The sequence below is a fragment of the Oncorhynchus kisutch genome, linkage group LG25 (genome assembly GCF_002021735.2).
Source record: "Oncorhynchus kisutch isolate 150728-3 linkage group LG25, Okis_V2, whole genome shotgun sequence".
NCBI lineage: Eukaryota > Metazoa > Chordata > Actinopteri > Salmoniformes > Salmonidae > Oncorhynchus > Oncorhynchus kisutch.
The window spans coordinates 1,497,424-1,514,590 of NC_034198.2; the positions used below are offsets into that span (position 1 = coordinate 1,497,424).

The following is a 17,167-nucleotide window of genomic DNA, read 5'->3' on the forward strand; positions in this document are numbered from 1 at the left end:
GAGTCAATGTGGAGGCTATATACAGGGTGTTACGGTACAGAGTCAATGTGGAGGCTATTTACAGGGTGTTACGGTACAGAGTCAATGTGGAGGCTATATACAGGGTGTACCGGTACAGAGACAATGTGGAGGCTATATACAGGGGGTACCGGTACAGAGACAATGTGGAGGCTATATACAGGGGGTACCAGTACAGAGACAATGTGGAGGCTATATACAGGGTGTTACGGTACAGAGACAATGTGGAGGCTATATACAGGGGGTACCAGTACAGAGACAATGTGGAGGCTATATACAGGGGGTACCGGTACAGAGACAATGTGGAGGCTATATACAGGGTGTTACGGTACAGAGTCAATGTGGAGGCTATATACAGGGGGTACTGGTACAGAGACAATGTGGAGGCTATATACAGGGGGTACCGGTACAGAGACAATGTGGAGGCTATATACAGGGGGTACCAGTACAGAGACAATGTGGAGGCTATATACAGGGTGTTACGGTACAGAGACAATGTGGAGGCTATATACAGGGGGTACCAGTACAGAGACAATGTGGAGGCTATATACAGGGGGTACCGGTACAGAGACAATGTGGAGGCTATATACAGGGTGTTACGGTACAGAGTCAATGTGGAGGCTATATACAGGGTGTTACGGTACAGAGTCAATGTAGAGGCTATGTACAGGGGGTACCGGTACAGAGACAATGTGGAGGCTATATACAGGGTGTTACGGTACAGAGTCAATGTGGAGGCTATATACAGGGGGTACTGGTACAGAGACAATGTGGAGGCTATGTACAGGGGGTACCGGTACAGAGACAATGTGGAGGCTATATACAGAGGGTACCGGTACAGAGACAATGTGGAGGCTATATACAGGGGGTACTGGTACAGAGACAATGTGGAGGCTATGTACAGGGGGTACTGGTACAGAGACAATGTGGAGGCTATATACAGGGGGTACTGGTACAGAGACAATGTGGAGGCTATATACAGGGTGTTACAGTACAGAGACAATGTGGAGGCTATATACAGGGGGTACTGGTACAGAGACAATGTGGAGGCTATATACAGGGGGTACCGGTACAGAGACAATGTGGAGGCTATGTACAGGGGGTACTGGTACAGAGACAATGTGGAGGCTATATACAGGGGGTACTGGTACAGAGACAATGTGGAGGCTATATACAGGGTGTACCGGTACAGAGACAATGTGGAGGCTATATACAGGGTGTTACGGTACAGAGTCAATGTGGAGGCTATATACAGGGTGTTACGGTACAGAGTCAATGTGGAGGCTATATACAGGGTGTTACGGTACAGAGTCAATGTGGAGGCTATATACAGGGTGTTACGGTACAGAGTCAATGTGGAGGCTATATACAGGGTGTTACGGTACAGAGTCAATGTGGAGGCTATTTACAGGGTGTTACGGTACAGAGTCAATGTGGAGGCTATATTCAGGGTGTACCGGTACAGAGACAATGTGGAGGCTATATACAGGGGGTACCGGTACAGAGACAATGTGGAGGCTATATACAGGGTGTACCGGTACAGAGACAATGTGGAGGCTATATACAGGGGGTACCGGTACAGAGACAATGTGGAGGCTGTATACAGGGGGTACCGGTACAAAGACAATGTGCAGTGTAGACTCAGACAGGGAGAGGTTGAAAATGTCATTGAAGACACTTGCCTGTTTGTCAGCGCATGCTCGGAGTACACATATTGGTAATCTATCTGGCCCTGCGGACTTGTAAATGTTGACCTGTTTAAAGGTCTTACTCACATCAGCTATGGAGAGCATGATCACAGCTGTCTGGAACAGCTGATGCTCTCATGCATGCTTCAATGTTATTTGCCTTGAAGCGAGCATAGAAGTAATTCAGCTCGTCCACTCATTATAAGCTGTAGACCACACTATTTACCAAGAAAGTTTCTGTATTTTTCGTAGCTGTCTACTTGCCACCACAAACCGATGTTGGCACTAACACCGCAGTCATTGAGCTGTGTACGGCCATAAGTAAACCGAAACGCTCACCCAGAGGCGGCGCTCCTAGTGGCCGACTTTAATGCCGGAAAACTGATCCGTTTACCAAATTTCTACCAGCATGTGAAATGTGCAATTTGGTAAACGGATCAGTTTTCCGGCATTAAAGTTCTCTAAAAATACAGAAACTTTCTTGGTAAATAGTGTGGTCTACAGCTTATAATGAGTTACTCTACCTCAGGCAAAACCTTGAGACTTCCTTAATATTTAATTAATATATTTCAGCACCAGCTGTTGTTTACAAATATTCACATATTGATTCAAATATTGTCTTACCAGAGGCCGCTGTTCTATCCTGCCGAAAGAGCTTAAAACCCACCAGCTGTATGTTATTCATGTCGTCGTTCAGCCACGACTCGGTGAAACATAAGATATTACAGTTTTTAATGTCCCGTTGGTAGGATATTTTATTACTGATTGATTGTTCTTAACTGACTTGCATAGTTAAATAAAGGTAAGATAAAATAAAAATTGTACGTTGGCTAATAGGACCGATGGTATAGGTAGATTACCCTCTCGGCGACGGATCCTAACAAGGCACCCGGATCTTTGTCCACGATTGTCACGCCCTGGCCATAGAGAGGCTTTTATTCTCTATTTTGGATAGGCCAGAGTGTGACTAGGGTGGGCATTCTATGTTCATTTTCTCTGTTTTGTATTTCTTTGTTGTTTGGCCGGGTGTGGTTCTCAATCAGAGGCAGCTGTCTATTGTTGTCTCTGAGAACCATACTTAGGTAGCGTTTTCCCACTGGGTTGTTGTGGGTAGTTCATTTCTGTTCAGTGTGTTTTGCACCTGACGGAGATGTTTCGGTTGTTCTTTTGTTGCTTGTTGTATAGTGTTCAGCTTTACCATTAAAATGACGAACACGTACCATGATGCGCTTTGGTCCTCACCTTCTTCCACCAACAGCCGTTACAACGATACTTGTGTACAGTTTAATAAAAAATGTAAAGCTAAAATGTCAATTCGTATTCAACCCATTTTGTTATGGCAAGCCTAAATACGTTCAGGAGTAAAAACGTGCTTCACAAGTCACACATTAAGTTGCATGGACTCTGTGTGCAATAATAGTTTTTAATATGATTTCTGAATGATTACCTCATCTCTGTACCCCACACATACAATTATTTGGAAGGTCCCTCAGTCAAGCAGTGAATTTCAAACACAGTTTCAATCACAAAGACCAGGGAGGTTTTTCAGTTCCTTGCAAAGGGCACCTATTGGTAAAAAAAGCAGACATTGAATATCCCTTTGAATATGGTTAGTAATTTAGTAAGTTAGTAATTACACTTTGGATGGTGTATCAATACATCCAGTCACTACAAAGATACAGGTGTCCTTCCTAACTCAGTTTCCGGAAAGGAAGGAAACCACTCAGGGATTTCTCTATGAGGTCAATGGTGACTTTAAAACAGTTACAGAGTTTAATGCCTGTGATAGGAGAAAACTGAGGATGGATCATCAACATTGTAGTTAGTTCACAACACTAACCTAAATGACAGAGTGAAAAGAAGGAAGCCTGTACAGAATATAATTATTCCAAAACATGTATCCTGTTTGCAGCAAGGCAATACTGCAAAAAATGTGGCAAAGCAATACACGTTTTGTCCTAAATACAAAGTGTTATGTTTGGGGCAAATCCAATACATTACTGAAAACCACACTCCATATTTTCAAGCATAGTGGTAGCTGCATCATGTTATGGGTATGCCTGTGATAATTAAGGACTGGGGAGTTTTTCAGTATAAAAAAATAAACAGATTGGAGCTAAGCAAAATTCTAGAGGAAAACCTGGTTCAGTCTGCTTTCCACTGAACACTGGGAGATGAATTCACCTTTCAGCAGGACAATAACCTAAAACACAAGGCCAAACCTATACTGCAGTTGCTTCCCTAGAAGACAGTGAATGTTCCTGAGTTACAGCTTTGTCTTAAAAGTACATGAAAATCTATGGAAAGACCTGAAAATGGTTGTCAAGCAATGATCAACAACCAAATTGACAGAGCTAGAATAATCTCTTAAAGATTCCCACAGAAAAACTTAGAGCTGTAATCGCTGCTAAAGGTGCTTCTACACAGATTTCACTCAGGGTTGTGATATATTTCTGTATTTCATTTTCAATACCTTTGCAAACATTTCTAAAAACTGGTTTCACTTTGTCATTATGGGGTATTGTGTGTAGATGGGTGATAGAAAACATGTGTTTAATCCATTTAGAAATCAGGCTGTAACACAACAGAATGTGGAATAAGTCAAGGGGTATAATACTTTCTGAAGGCACTCTAAATTAGTTTTTTAAACAATACTATTGTGAGTCACAGCACACAGTTCACAAAACCCTCTAAATGATACAGTGTACAAAACACACACACACTCAACCTCCTGATTCTCAATCTCCTCCCTTATCTGTCTGTCTCTCTGTTATCCACAACAATCCCAACAGATTGAGTACAAGAAGAACTCCAAGGAGAACCAGTCCCAGTTCAGCTTGTCCATGGACATGGTCAACCTGAGCCATGCTAAAAAAGCCCAGGCCCTTGCCAGCGACCTGGACTACAGGACGAAGCTCCACCACTACACCATCCTATCCGACGACATCCAAGTGCAGCAGGCCAAAAAGGCCTATAACCTGCAGAGCGAGGTGAGGCAGAGAGGGGTGGGCCATGGGCACTGGTGGAGGGTTCTATGTGTGTTTGATAGACTAAAATGAACAGCTTATCCTCTCATGCAGATAATAGAATTTGAGTGCCAATGTTTAAAGGGCTAAAAATCAGAAAGCTTTGGTCTTATAGTTGAACAGTCATAAGGTATGTTTGAATTGACTTGAGATCTTCAGGGTTGAGGTTTGGTGAGAGGGTCGGGACAGCAAAGGGACAGTGAATAGGGATTTAGGAAAATATCTACATGGGTGTTATTCAAGTTAGTGTTTACTATCAAATACGAATTGTGAACTCTCTCTTTTTCGGTCTCACACTCTTTGCCTGTCCCCCCCCCCCACCCCCTCTCTCTCTCTCTTTCACTCTCCCCCTCAGAATCAATACCGTTCAGATCTGACCTGGATGAAGGGAGTTGGCTGGGAGGCTGATGGATCTCTGAATGTGACCCAAGCCAAGAAGGCTGGAGAGCTTCTCAGTGACGTCAGTATAATAGGGTAGAGCGTGTATGTGTGTGTAGTATTGTATTTTTGATTTGTTTCTTTAGTGTTGACTCCTCACTTTGTTTCCTCTCACAGCAAAAGTACCGTCAGAAAGTGGACAACGTCAAGTTCACCCAGGTGGCCGATACTCCCTCTATCAAACACGCCAAGAAGAGCCAGGAACTGCAGAGCAAGGTGAGGTTGGCTGATAATTTGCTATAACCCTGTCCTGCTCTTTTCTTCTGGCTGTATTCAGTCGGCTTGTGTTTGATTGGCTATTTCTCCCGTCAGCTAACGTATAAGGCGGGCAACGAGCAGATGATGCACCAGTACACCATGGATAAAGATGAGCCACTCTTCAGGCAGGCCAAAGCCAATGCAGACCTCCTCAGTGGGGTAAGGACTCTGGCAGACTACATACTATTAGTTCATTTTAGTATACTGTGAACAAACGGTATCCTTTCAGTTGAGCGCACTAGCGCTTTTTCTGTCTACCGGAAGTTGATGCTGTTGCTATGCAACTTCTTGCTAGCTTGTTACTAGCTAGACATTTTACAATTTCAGGTGTGTTTGTAAATTCAATCTGGAGTGCCAGAGTGCGTTCAGAGTGCGCTATGGGCGTTTGTAAATCCAAAGCGTTGTCAGATTGTCCATCGTAAATTCTGAACATTTTGCTCTCAGTGCACATCACTGGACGCTCTGGCTAAGGAGTACGGCAGCCGAGCACCCAAGCTAACGTTGGATAGCTTGCTAGCTATTTCCAGACACAAATGAGAGAACACCTCACTCTGACCATTTTACTCACCCTAGCAGAGCTGTTTTAATGTTATCCAGAGCGTTGGTGACTAACTGTGCTGCTGACAACAATTTAATTATTCTCTTTTTTGCTGACATTTACTGACACCGGCCATATATTCAAAGGGTGTTGAGCGTTCGTAAATTCATCAGTTATTCTGCACTCTGGCTCACTCAGACGAGAGTACTCTGAAATCGGAGTAGATAGACAGAATTAACAATGTCCATTGAGAACAACTATACCACTTAGCTAAGAATGACATGAATAATCAAGTCAATAAACATTGGGTAGTTAGTTAGATTATAGTTAATATACTGCCTGGCAAGTTAACTGTATTAGTATCAAACTAACGTTAGATAACTAGCTAACATACCGGTACATACTGCTGTTTTTGGATGCTAGGAAGATCAGCTTACATTACGGCGTTAGCTAATGGGGATCCTGATAAAAATGAACATACTGCTGTAACGCTATGCAGTTCGTAAGGATGGCGTAGCTAACAAATCTTCAGCCAACATATAACGTAACTTATTTGGAAAGTCATTACTTTATTACATTGCTCAAAATGTTAACATTTGTCATAATTAGTTAAAGCAATGAATTTGTATCCACTCTCGTCGGACTTTGGCCGCATCATTTCTGCCATTTTCTTCAAATCTGAAAACGTTGTGAAGCCCCGCCCATTTTCAGAAGAATTGCATTATGGGCCCTAAAAGCACAGAAAGTGTCCACTGCTTGTATTCTTCGTATCTTGGCGGATTTAGTACGACATCCGGGAACATTTGGCATTCTAACTATATCCATACTATGACCAATAAGCATATAATATACTCAATTTACATCACACAGTGTGGTTAGTATGAGTATTCAAACACAGCTCTGGGCAATTTACGTCACACAGTGAGGTTAGTATGAGTATTCAAACACAGCTCTGGGCAATTTACGTCACACAGTGCGGTTAGTATGAGTATTCAAACACAGCTCTGGGCAATTTACATCACACAGTGCGGTTAGTATGAGTATTCAAACACAGCTCTGGGCAATTTACATCACACAGTGTGGTTAGTATGAGTATTCAAACACAGCTCTGGGCAATTTACGTCACACAGTGCGGTTAGTATGAGTATTCAAACACAGCTCTGGGCAATTTACATCACACAGTGCGGTTAGTATGAGTATTCAAACACAGCTCTGGGCAATTTACATCACACAGTGCGGTTAGTATGAGTATTCAAACACAGCTCTGGGCAATTTACGTCACACAGTGCGGTTAGTATGAGTATTCAAACACAGCTCTGGGCAATTTACATCACACAGTGCGGTTAGTATGAGTATTCAAACACAGCTCTGGGCAATTTACATCACACAGTGCGGTTAGTATGAGTATTCAAACACAGCTCTGGGCAATTTACATCACACAGTGCGGTTAGTATGAGTATTCAAACACAGCTCTGGGCAATTTACATCACACAGTGCGGTTAGTATGAGTATTCAAACACAGCTCTGGGCAATTTACATCACACAGTGCGGTTAGTATGAGTATTCAAACACAGCTCTGGGCAATTTACGTCACACAGTGCGGTTAGTATGAGTATTCAAACACAGCTCTGGGCAATTTACATCACACAGTGCGGTTAGTATGAGTATTCAAACACAGCTCTGGGCAATTTACATCACACAGTGCGGTTAGTATGAGTATTCAAACACAGCTCTGGGCAATTTACATCACACAGTGCGGTTAGTATGAGTATTCAAACACAGCTCTGGGCAATTTACATCACACAGTGCGGTTAGTATGAGTATTCAAACACAGCTCTGGGCAATTTACATCACACAGTGCGGTTAGTATGAGTATTCAAACACAGCTCTGGGCAATTTACGTCACACAGTGCGGTTAGTATGAGTATTCAAACACAGCTCTGGGCAATTTACATCACACAGTGCGGTTAGTATGAGTATTCAAACACAGCTCTGGGCAATTTACATCACACAGTGCGGTTAGTATGAGTATTCAAACACAGCTCTGGGCAATTTACATCACACAGTGCGGTTAGTATGAGTATTCAAACACAGCTCTGGGCAATTTACATCACACAGTGCGGTTAGTATGAGTATTCAAACACAGCTCTGGGCAATTTACGTCACACAGTGCGGTTAGTATGAGTATTCAAACACAGCTCTGGGCAATTTACATCACACAGTGCGGTTAGTATGAGTATTCAAACACAGCTCTGGGCAATTTACGTCACACAGTGCGGTTAGTATGAGTATTCAAACACAGCTCTGGGCAATTTACATCACACAGTGCGGTTAGTATGAGTATTCAAACACAGCTCTGGGCAATTTACATCACACAGTGCGGTTAGTATGAGTATTCAAACACAGCTCTGGGCAATTTACATCACACAGTGCGGTTAGTATGAGTATTCAAACACAGCTCTGGGCAATTTACATCACACAGTGCGGTTAGTATGAGTATTCAAACACAGCTCTGGGCAATTTACATCACACAGTGCGGTTAGTATGAGTATTCAAACACAGCTCTGGGCAATTTACATCACACAGTGCGGTTAGTATGAGTATTCAAACACAGCTCTGGGCAATTTACGTCACACAGTGCGGTTAGTATGAGTATTCAAACACAGCTCTGGGCAATTTACGTCACACAGTGCGGTTAGTATGAGTATTCAAACACAGCTCTGGGCAATTTACATCACACAGTGCGGTTAGTATGAGTATTCAAACACAGCTCTGGGCAATTTACATCACACAGTGCGGTTAGTATGAGTATTCAAACACAGCTCTGGGCAATTTACATCACACAGTGCGGTTAGTATGAGTATTCAAACACAGCTCTGGGCAATTTACGTCACACAGTGCGGTTAGTATGAGTATTCAAACACAGCTCTGGGCAATTTACAATTCATGTCTGTCTTTTAACATGTTCCATAATTCGATCTTGTTCTCATTTCAGAAAGTGTATAAGAGTAGCTGGGAGCAACAGCGAGAGAAGGGCTTTGAGTTGCGCATGGACTCCTTGTCCATCCTCACAGCTAAGGCTAAGAGAGACCTGGCCAGTAACGTAAGTTACCCCCTTAATGTATTTGTTAACCTTTATTTCACCAGGTACCAGGCATAGCACTATGCTAAGTAGCTCTGTCACTCACAAAAATGCATTGATACAAGAACAGCAACAACATAATCACAAATGCTAATTTTAAGTAGGATGTGGTTGGTCAAAATACCAATCAGAAAGGGTATGGTAGGCAGGGGTTAGTCCCAGAAGTTAGTGTTGGGGCTAAATGTCCTTTTCAAGGATCTCTTCTAACGGCCACTAATGAGAAATCTCTGACTGGCCAGGTGAAATACAAGGAGAAGTACGAGCAGACTAAGGGGAAGATGATTGGGGTGAAGATGGTCACTGACGACTCTCAGATGGCGCACTCGGCTCTGGCCACCCGGTTGCAGAGTGATCGCCACTACAGAAAGAAGTACGAGGACACTAAAACCAAGCATAGTGCCTCTTTGGACATGTTGACCATGACCCACGCCAAGAAGGCCCAGGATCTGGCAACTGAGACCAACTACAGGACCTTCCTGCACAAGTACACAACCCTGCCCGGCGACATGAAGGTGGCCTGGGCCAAGAAGGCCTACGGACTACTGAGTGATGTAAGTTTTACCTGCCGGAACTACATTTCCCAGCATTCTCAGTCACGTAAGTCTAAGGCTGCATTCATAGCAAATCGGAGTAATAGTAAATATAAATCCCGACTTGGAAAAAATGTTCACGCCAGCTTCCAAGCTGTACATACAAGTTGAAAACTCTCTGGTCCCTAACTTTCCCTATATGCTGAATGACTTTGATGACAGCATTTTTTGGCAGTTAAATATAATTATTATTATTTTATTTTTGACAATATTATTGTTTTTTTAACACCATAATTTGATTGCGGGCCGCGTGATAGCTGTACTTTTAGATTATGGTTGCTGTAGCTAGTTAGTTGTTAGCGTTCTAAACGAGTTCGAAGCAAGTGAAAGCTCCAAAGTTGTGGCTCCAAGTTGACAATCGTTCCACTGATTACTCCGATAGGGCATGAATGCAGCATCAGAACAACTAAAGCACCATTTTTCTATTTTAGCCTAAATTACAGATATAATTATATCATAGATGTTGAAGGTTATTTGCATATGGACATTTTACAGAATGAATGCACCTTTAAAAGTTTTGTATTTAATGTATGAATTAACTTAACATGTGTTTAACCAGGCACGTCAGTTAAGAACAAATGAGTATTTAAAATGACGAACTGGCATGAGAGCTGTTCCTGGTTTGTGTATTCAGAAACAGTACAGGTCGGATCGGAACTGGATGAAGGGCGTGGGCTGGGTGGCAGCAGATTTCCTGGATGTGAAACAAGCAAAGAAGGCTGGCGAGCTCGTTAGCGAGGTAACATTTAAATCCTTAACCTAGAAAAGAATGCTCAATCTTAGGTCAATGAGGTCTTTGTTCACAGCTGGAAATACAAAGTTGCACCAAACATAAACACTTGATAGAAATATAAATAAATATATTCCAACAATTGTTTACAGACAGATTATTTAACTTATAATTCACTGTATCACAATTCCAGTGGGTCAGAAGTTTACATACACTAAGTTGACAGTGCCTTTAAACAGCTTGGATAATTCCAGAAAATTATGTCATGGCTTTAGAAGCTTCTGATAGGCTAATTGACATTGTTTGAGTCAATTGGAGGTGTACCTGTGGATGTATTTCAAGGCCTACCTTCAAACTCAGTGCCTCTTAGCTTCACATCATGTGAAAATCCAAAGAAATCAGCCAAAAATTGTAGACCTCCACAAGTCTGGATCTTCCTTGGGAGCAATTTCCAAACACCTGAAGGTACCATGTTCATCTGTACAAACAATAGTACGCAAGTATAAACACCATGGAACCACGCAGCCGTCATACCGCTCAGGAAGGAATGCGTTCTGTCTCCTAGAGATGAACGTACTTTGGTGTGAAAAGTGCAAATCAATCCAGAACAACAGCAAAGGACCTTGTGAAGATGCTGGAGGAAACAGGTACAAAAGTATCTAAATCCACAGTAAAACGAGTCCTATATCAACATAACCTGAAAGGCCACTCAGCAAGGAAGAAGCCACTGCTCCATAACCGCCATACAAAACCCAGACTACGATTTGCAACTGCACTTGGGGACAAAAATCATACTTTTTGGAGAAATGTCCCCTGGTCTGATGAAACAAAAATAGAACTGTTTGGTCTTTGATGATTTCTTTTGAGGAGGAGGAGGTAGGGAACTGGTCTGTTTGCCCAATATAATGGAGCAAAACTGGCGGAGGAACAAAAATATGAAAATATACCAGTTTAATTTGAGGACCAGGATGTTGACGGCTGTGCCATACAGATTGCAAAATAGCTGGGAAGAGATTTTTGATGTTCTGATTTCATATCACAGGGTGTATGAGTTAATATATAAAACAGCGCAAGATTCAAGACTTCATGCTTTTCAGCTAAAATCATTGTACAGAATTCTTGCCACCAACAACATTTTGAATATTTGGGGCATACAACCATCGCGGCTCTGCAGATTTTGTTGAGAGGATACAGAATCTAAAGACCATTTCTTCTGGTATTGCCCTCAGGTAGCCTGTTTCTGGTCTCGTGTTCAGGAATGGCTGAAAAGGCATAACATTAATCAAAAATGTACCCTAGAAATAGTATTGTTGGGAGTTCTGGAGAGACCGGGTCAGTCAATTGCTAATATACTAATACTCTGAGGTAAAAATGTTTATCTTCAACTCGCAATCTGTAGATTCTATTTGATAAGATTAAAATTGTATGTTAAACATCACAGCATAGTTGAAAGATATATGGCTCGTAGAAATCCAAAGAGGCTGGCCAGAAAAGGTAGGTGGGGTGGGTTGAGGGAATCTGAGGGTTGCGATGTGGAACTGGAGAAAAGTGGGAGTGAAGTTGCTGGGCGGAGGGTGGAATGGACAGTCAAAGAGTTTAAAAAAAAGGAAAAATATGTATAACTGATACTAAAAAGGAACTTTGTTAGATCCAATGCCAGTTTGCCTCAGGCTGATGCCACGCAAGCGCTTGTACATGTGGACACATGCATACACACACTCACATTCAAAACGCACACACGTTTGTTTGTTTTTGTCTTTTGTTCTGTTTGTTTGGTGCATTGGGTGGGTGGTGGTTTTGGTTGGGTGGGTTGGTTGGTTGGAAGGGGACGGTGGCTTGGGGAGATGAGGGGAGTTGAGGGGGAGGTTTTTCAGGAGGGTCTTGGATGGTTGAGGGGCAGCGCTCGAGGGGAACTGTTGGGGGATCTTGGATGGCTGGGAGCTTGGTCCAGTGGCCGAGAGTTTGCTAGTTCGGTTCCCCGATTCAACTGGGTGAGGGATCTGTCCTTGTGCCCTTGGGTGGGGCACTTGACCCTGGTTGCTCCTGTCGGATGCTCTGGATGGGAGTGTCTGCTAGATGATGGAATGTTATGTAAATGTTGAGTGGCTTCACTGCAGATAGATTGAATGTTTTTTTTTTAAGTAATAAAAACTATTTGGTTGTAATCACCTCTTGAAGAGCATGGTCAGACCACATTTCTGATTATTCTATGTAAAACAATTGTGCACATTTAGCTCTATGATCAGAGTTATACAGCAATTAACTAACTGCATGCTTTTCATGATCAGTAAACATCAATTCATCATGTAATTTCAGGTATGTAGGGTAGCCTCACAATGTCGCTCAATATTGGCCACCATTAATTGGATATTTGAGTGATATAAAATAAGTGAATTCTATCTGACAAGTATGAGTGGTTTATTTTTGCATCTATTGTGGGCTCTGCCTGTCAAGTAGCAGAAGCGAGCATTTGCCTGTTTACTTCGCAAGCTACCAGCAGAAACCTTGTCCATAATGGTAAGTACTGTTGACCTAATGTACTTTTTCGCCAACCAATGTAGGCCTACCTTGGGAAGCTAGCTAACATGATCCCCTTTTCAACATTGTTTTTAAGAGTTTTTAATTACGATTGCTGCTGACACATGATATAGGCTACATTGATTGATGAACCAGGTGAAATTGGCTAGCTAGCTAATAACAGATCATGTCAATATGGCTAGTAAAAAAGCTAACTTTCAGGGGATAAACTAATTGACTATATCCAAATATTATTTGATTTCCTTGCCATCTATAGCGGTGAAAACAGTAGTCCAACTTGCCGATGTCAACCTCGTTCCAAAATACTAATCTCTGATGAAGCAAAGCTAAAGGATGTTGTTTGTTTAGTACATGCCAAATGCATAGGTACCTGCACGTATCTGAAATTACATTATCATTGATGTTTACTGATCATGAAAAGTTACTTACTGTATAACTCTCATGGAGCTAGGTGTGCAATTGTTTTATATTGAATAATCGGAAATGTGTAGTTCTGACTATGCTAAATAGGTGATTATACAGTATTAAAACCAAATAGTAAACATTTAACTATCCCTTAAAAACGGCACATAGTTGTTAATGGTTTTGGGGAGCTGGGGGTCTCCTTGCCCACCAGCAGCCAAATCGAGCCAATTGTGAAGTTTTATTGAAAAACAGCTACAGTATAGCTGTCTACGTATCATAACGTCTTTGTTTTGCTCTGCACCGTTTCCTTCTTGACCTCAATCCAACAGTGACATGATATGTGAAAGCAATATGATTGACCCATCTCATTATTTTAGCTAGCAGTGAGCCTTAATCCTTCACTTCTGTGAATCTCTGCATGGGTGATTTTAAATATGGAAAGTAATGAGCTTTATTATAATTTCAGCTCCAGAACAGTCTAAAATAGATTGACATTAACTGGGGGTCGAGTTATTTTGGACCCAGCCTACCTCTTATTTGCTTTAACGTCTTATTTGTTTTACCGTAAAGTGTGTTTTACATTTTAAATGCATTTTTAAATGCATTTCATTTCACATACTGTGCTTTATCTGTGGTGTTTTCCAGAAAAAGTACCGTCAACATGTCAGCGATCTGAAGTTCACCAGCGTGGAGGACACTCCCGAGATGGTCCAGGCCAAACTAAGCAACAAACTGGCCCTAGACGTAAGCCCACCAGTCATCTATACATAGCGGCTAACAAGGGACACTACTTAAACTCTGGGCGGTTGCTTTGGATCCGATAACACATGTGCACTAACTCCGTCTAATAAGGTAAAACATATTAATAAATGACACACCATTCATAACCTACAGCGATTTCCTTGTTGGAATCGAACTCAAATCTTACTGCTGGCAATGCCATAAGCATGCATCCCCTTCTTCCCACAAGCTATTTATCATGCATTATGAATATAATCAACGAGGTCAAGCTCAGCAAAAAACAATAGTGGTCATCTTAAGGCAATGCATTTGTTTATCCATTGAAATGACATCACTTACATTGTACTCATTCTGCTTAGATGCGGTTGCTTAATTTCATTATTTTACAATGGGAAAAGTGAATGGGGAAAACGGTTGGAATTTCTCGCCTGTCTGTTATTTATTTTTAAACAAACTCAATAACATCTTCGGTCGTCCTGGCAAAGACACGTCGTTAAAAGATTTGCTAACAACTTCTTGCAGTTCTGAGCCAAATGTGATACTAAGGAGATCCTGAGGGAAATCGACGAGTATCAACAGCTTTATGCTATGGAGGAACAACATACTCCTTTGTAGAAAGATCCGGCTACCTCACAAAATAACTCTAACCCTACAAAAATAGAAAGGCAGATTAATCTAAAGACACTGATGACTTACTTACCTTTTGAAGTAGAGGCGAGTGTTCTTGCTGGAATACATGCAGCAATGGAACAGTTGGGTGAGGAGGTAGCAGGGCTGAGGGGGGAGTTCGGAGTTCAGCCAGAGTGAAATTCTCAAGCTCCAAAGAGAAAACAAGACACTCACAGCCAAGGTAAAAAAATACACGATTCCAACATGGATTGTCTACTCAGGGAAAACAGGGTGACGAAGGAGACGCTACTTGACATACAAACCCGTAGCATGCGTGAAAATCTAATATTTTGGGGGGATTCCTGAGGACGCATCAAATAGTCCAGAGGGGGCGATCAGATAGTTCGTGCAATCCACCTTGAAACTTCCTATAGAGACTGTAAACAAGGTGGCTCAGTGCGACAAGACCAACGCAAAAGTTGAACACAACCAACAAAAGGTGCTAATCTAAAGCAGGGGAAGCGAGCTTAAAGGGACCAAATCCATTACCAATTTCCCCGGGAGATAAACGAACGTCGCAAGAGGCTGTATCCTGCACAGAGGCAACAGAGGGAGAGAGGTAAGCGTGCCTTTCTCATTATGGACTGCTCTTCCGAGACTGCTCCATAACACCTGTACTAAATTCTACCGGGACGTCAGGTTACGGAAAAAAATTGGAGCTGAACAAATATTTGAACACTATGAACTTATCAGCACACCCACTCAATTACATACACGCTTAAACATACGAACACTCGATCGAACACTCTTTATTGTGAAACTTTTCAAATGTAATGTTTTTGTTTGTCTATCCTTTGTATGTCTGTCTACATGTTGATATATGTTTAACAAGCAATGGGGAGATATCAGAACAGGGACGTTATGGAATAATAACATATTGTACGGGATACATGTGTACTGTAGTGAAGCCGTCTCTAGAGTAATGCAAGGTCTCTTTCATGATCATGTGAAATGTCAATTGCTGTGGAAATGCTGGGATGTGTTTTTCTCTGAAAATGTTGTTACATTTCAATATGATGCATCTGATGATGATACGATATGGATTACAATTATCATCCGGAATATTAAGGCTATGCTCATTTCATGTTAAACACATACACTCAACAATGCAAATTGTCTGGGTTATTATTTATTTGGACATCACACGTTATTGCCTTACTCTTATTCAGACATACACACTTTCACATCCAAATTCATACACATAAACCTAATGTAATGAACACAAGGGAAGACAGAGAGCTGGTTTCAAGCGCAGGGCGCAGCAGGTGTTTATTGTAAAGGTTTTAAAAAATAAAGGAGAGCTCGAGGAGCTCAGATGCAAAAAAATGTATATGTCCAACGTATCGACAGACAAGCTGTCTTCATCAAGGTATAATGACAAACACTGCGGGGTGACTCATTTATATAGTGTCAAAGGACACACAGGTGTCTAATCATGGCCAGGTGTGGCCTGATATCATTGGTTAATTATATTATATTATATTGAAATAGCATACAAAGAACATAAATGGATAGCGTACGATCATAGATACAATTTGGCTACATAAGCCTAGAAACATTTACAGTAGCAAAATCACAATAATGGCTAGAGATCAAAGTCTACGTTGAGACCGAAGGTAGCAAGGGTCTTTAAATTAAATATCCAGGCAGCCTCTCGTTTTAACAATACATTTGAGGTCACCCCCTCTCCTAGGGAGGGTGACATATTCGATGCCAATATAACGTAGAGACAAAATCGATGGGTTGCTTCCAAAAAGTGGGCCGCAACTGGGTAAGTCGAGTTTTTGCACCTAATGGTGCTACGATGCTCCGAGACAAACTTTTAATTCACGCTTTTATTTAGGATTTTGAAATGGATAACACGATTGAAGAGAAACGCACAGCTCTGCAAGGAGCTGTTAATGATGGCCTATTCAATGAACTGATAAACTAACCAAGCGCTCCAGGACAAGTTGTCTACAGAAATAACGGAACTTAAAAATCAGGCAATTCAACCAAGACAAAAAGACAAGGCCGAGGACAAAGTCTACTTCTGGAGAAACCCTGACAAAAGAGGTCCTGCTCCTCCTCTCCATGACAGACGCAGGAGGGATGCCGCTTACTTCGATCCACCCCGGTCTGATCAACGCTCTACAACCAGCGCCTCATCTGCTTCCAGTGCCAGCTTTTCATCCAACGAGAGACTGGGCCGACGGAAGAGCGGGGGTGGTCGTGGGCACGCGCACCGACGAGATGCCGCACCCGACGGGGTAAGAAGAAACGACTACCAGAGGCAGAAGGGGCCGTTCATCCGTGTTTTTCATTTATCAAGGAAGATATTGAGCCCTGCCCATTTCTCCTTGCTAAATAAAGACACTGTTGTTCAGAGGAGTTAGCCAACAACACA

The 17,167-nt window shown here is 42.1% G+C and overlaps 1 protein-coding gene across 3 annotated transcripts in view; it reads left to right on the forward strand.

Annotated features, from left to right (window-relative positions):
• The window catches only part of nrap (nebulin-related anchoring protein), a 120,228-nt gene that overhangs the window by 79,242 nt on the left and 23,819 nt on the right, over window positions 1–17,167 (forward strand). For all 3 annotated transcript variants that reach the window (XM_031805003.1, XM_031805004.1, XM_031805005.1), the window contains 8 exons: window positions 4,499–4,696; window positions 5,088–5,192; window positions 5,288–5,386; window positions 5,483–5,587; window positions 8,962–9,069; window positions 9,348–9,659; window positions 10,333–10,437; window positions 14,017–14,115. In XM_031805003.1, the coding sequence (XP_031660863.1) occupies window positions 4,499–4,696; window positions 5,088–5,192; window positions 5,288–5,386; window positions 5,483–5,587; window positions 8,962–9,069; window positions 9,348–9,659; window positions 10,333–10,437; window positions 14,017–14,115 (1,131 nt within the window). The remainder of the gene's footprint in view (window positions 1–4,498; window positions 4,697–5,087; window positions 5,193–5,287; window positions 5,387–5,482; window positions 5,588–8,961; window positions 9,070–9,347; window positions 9,660–10,332; window positions 10,438–14,016; window positions 14,116–17,167) is intronic.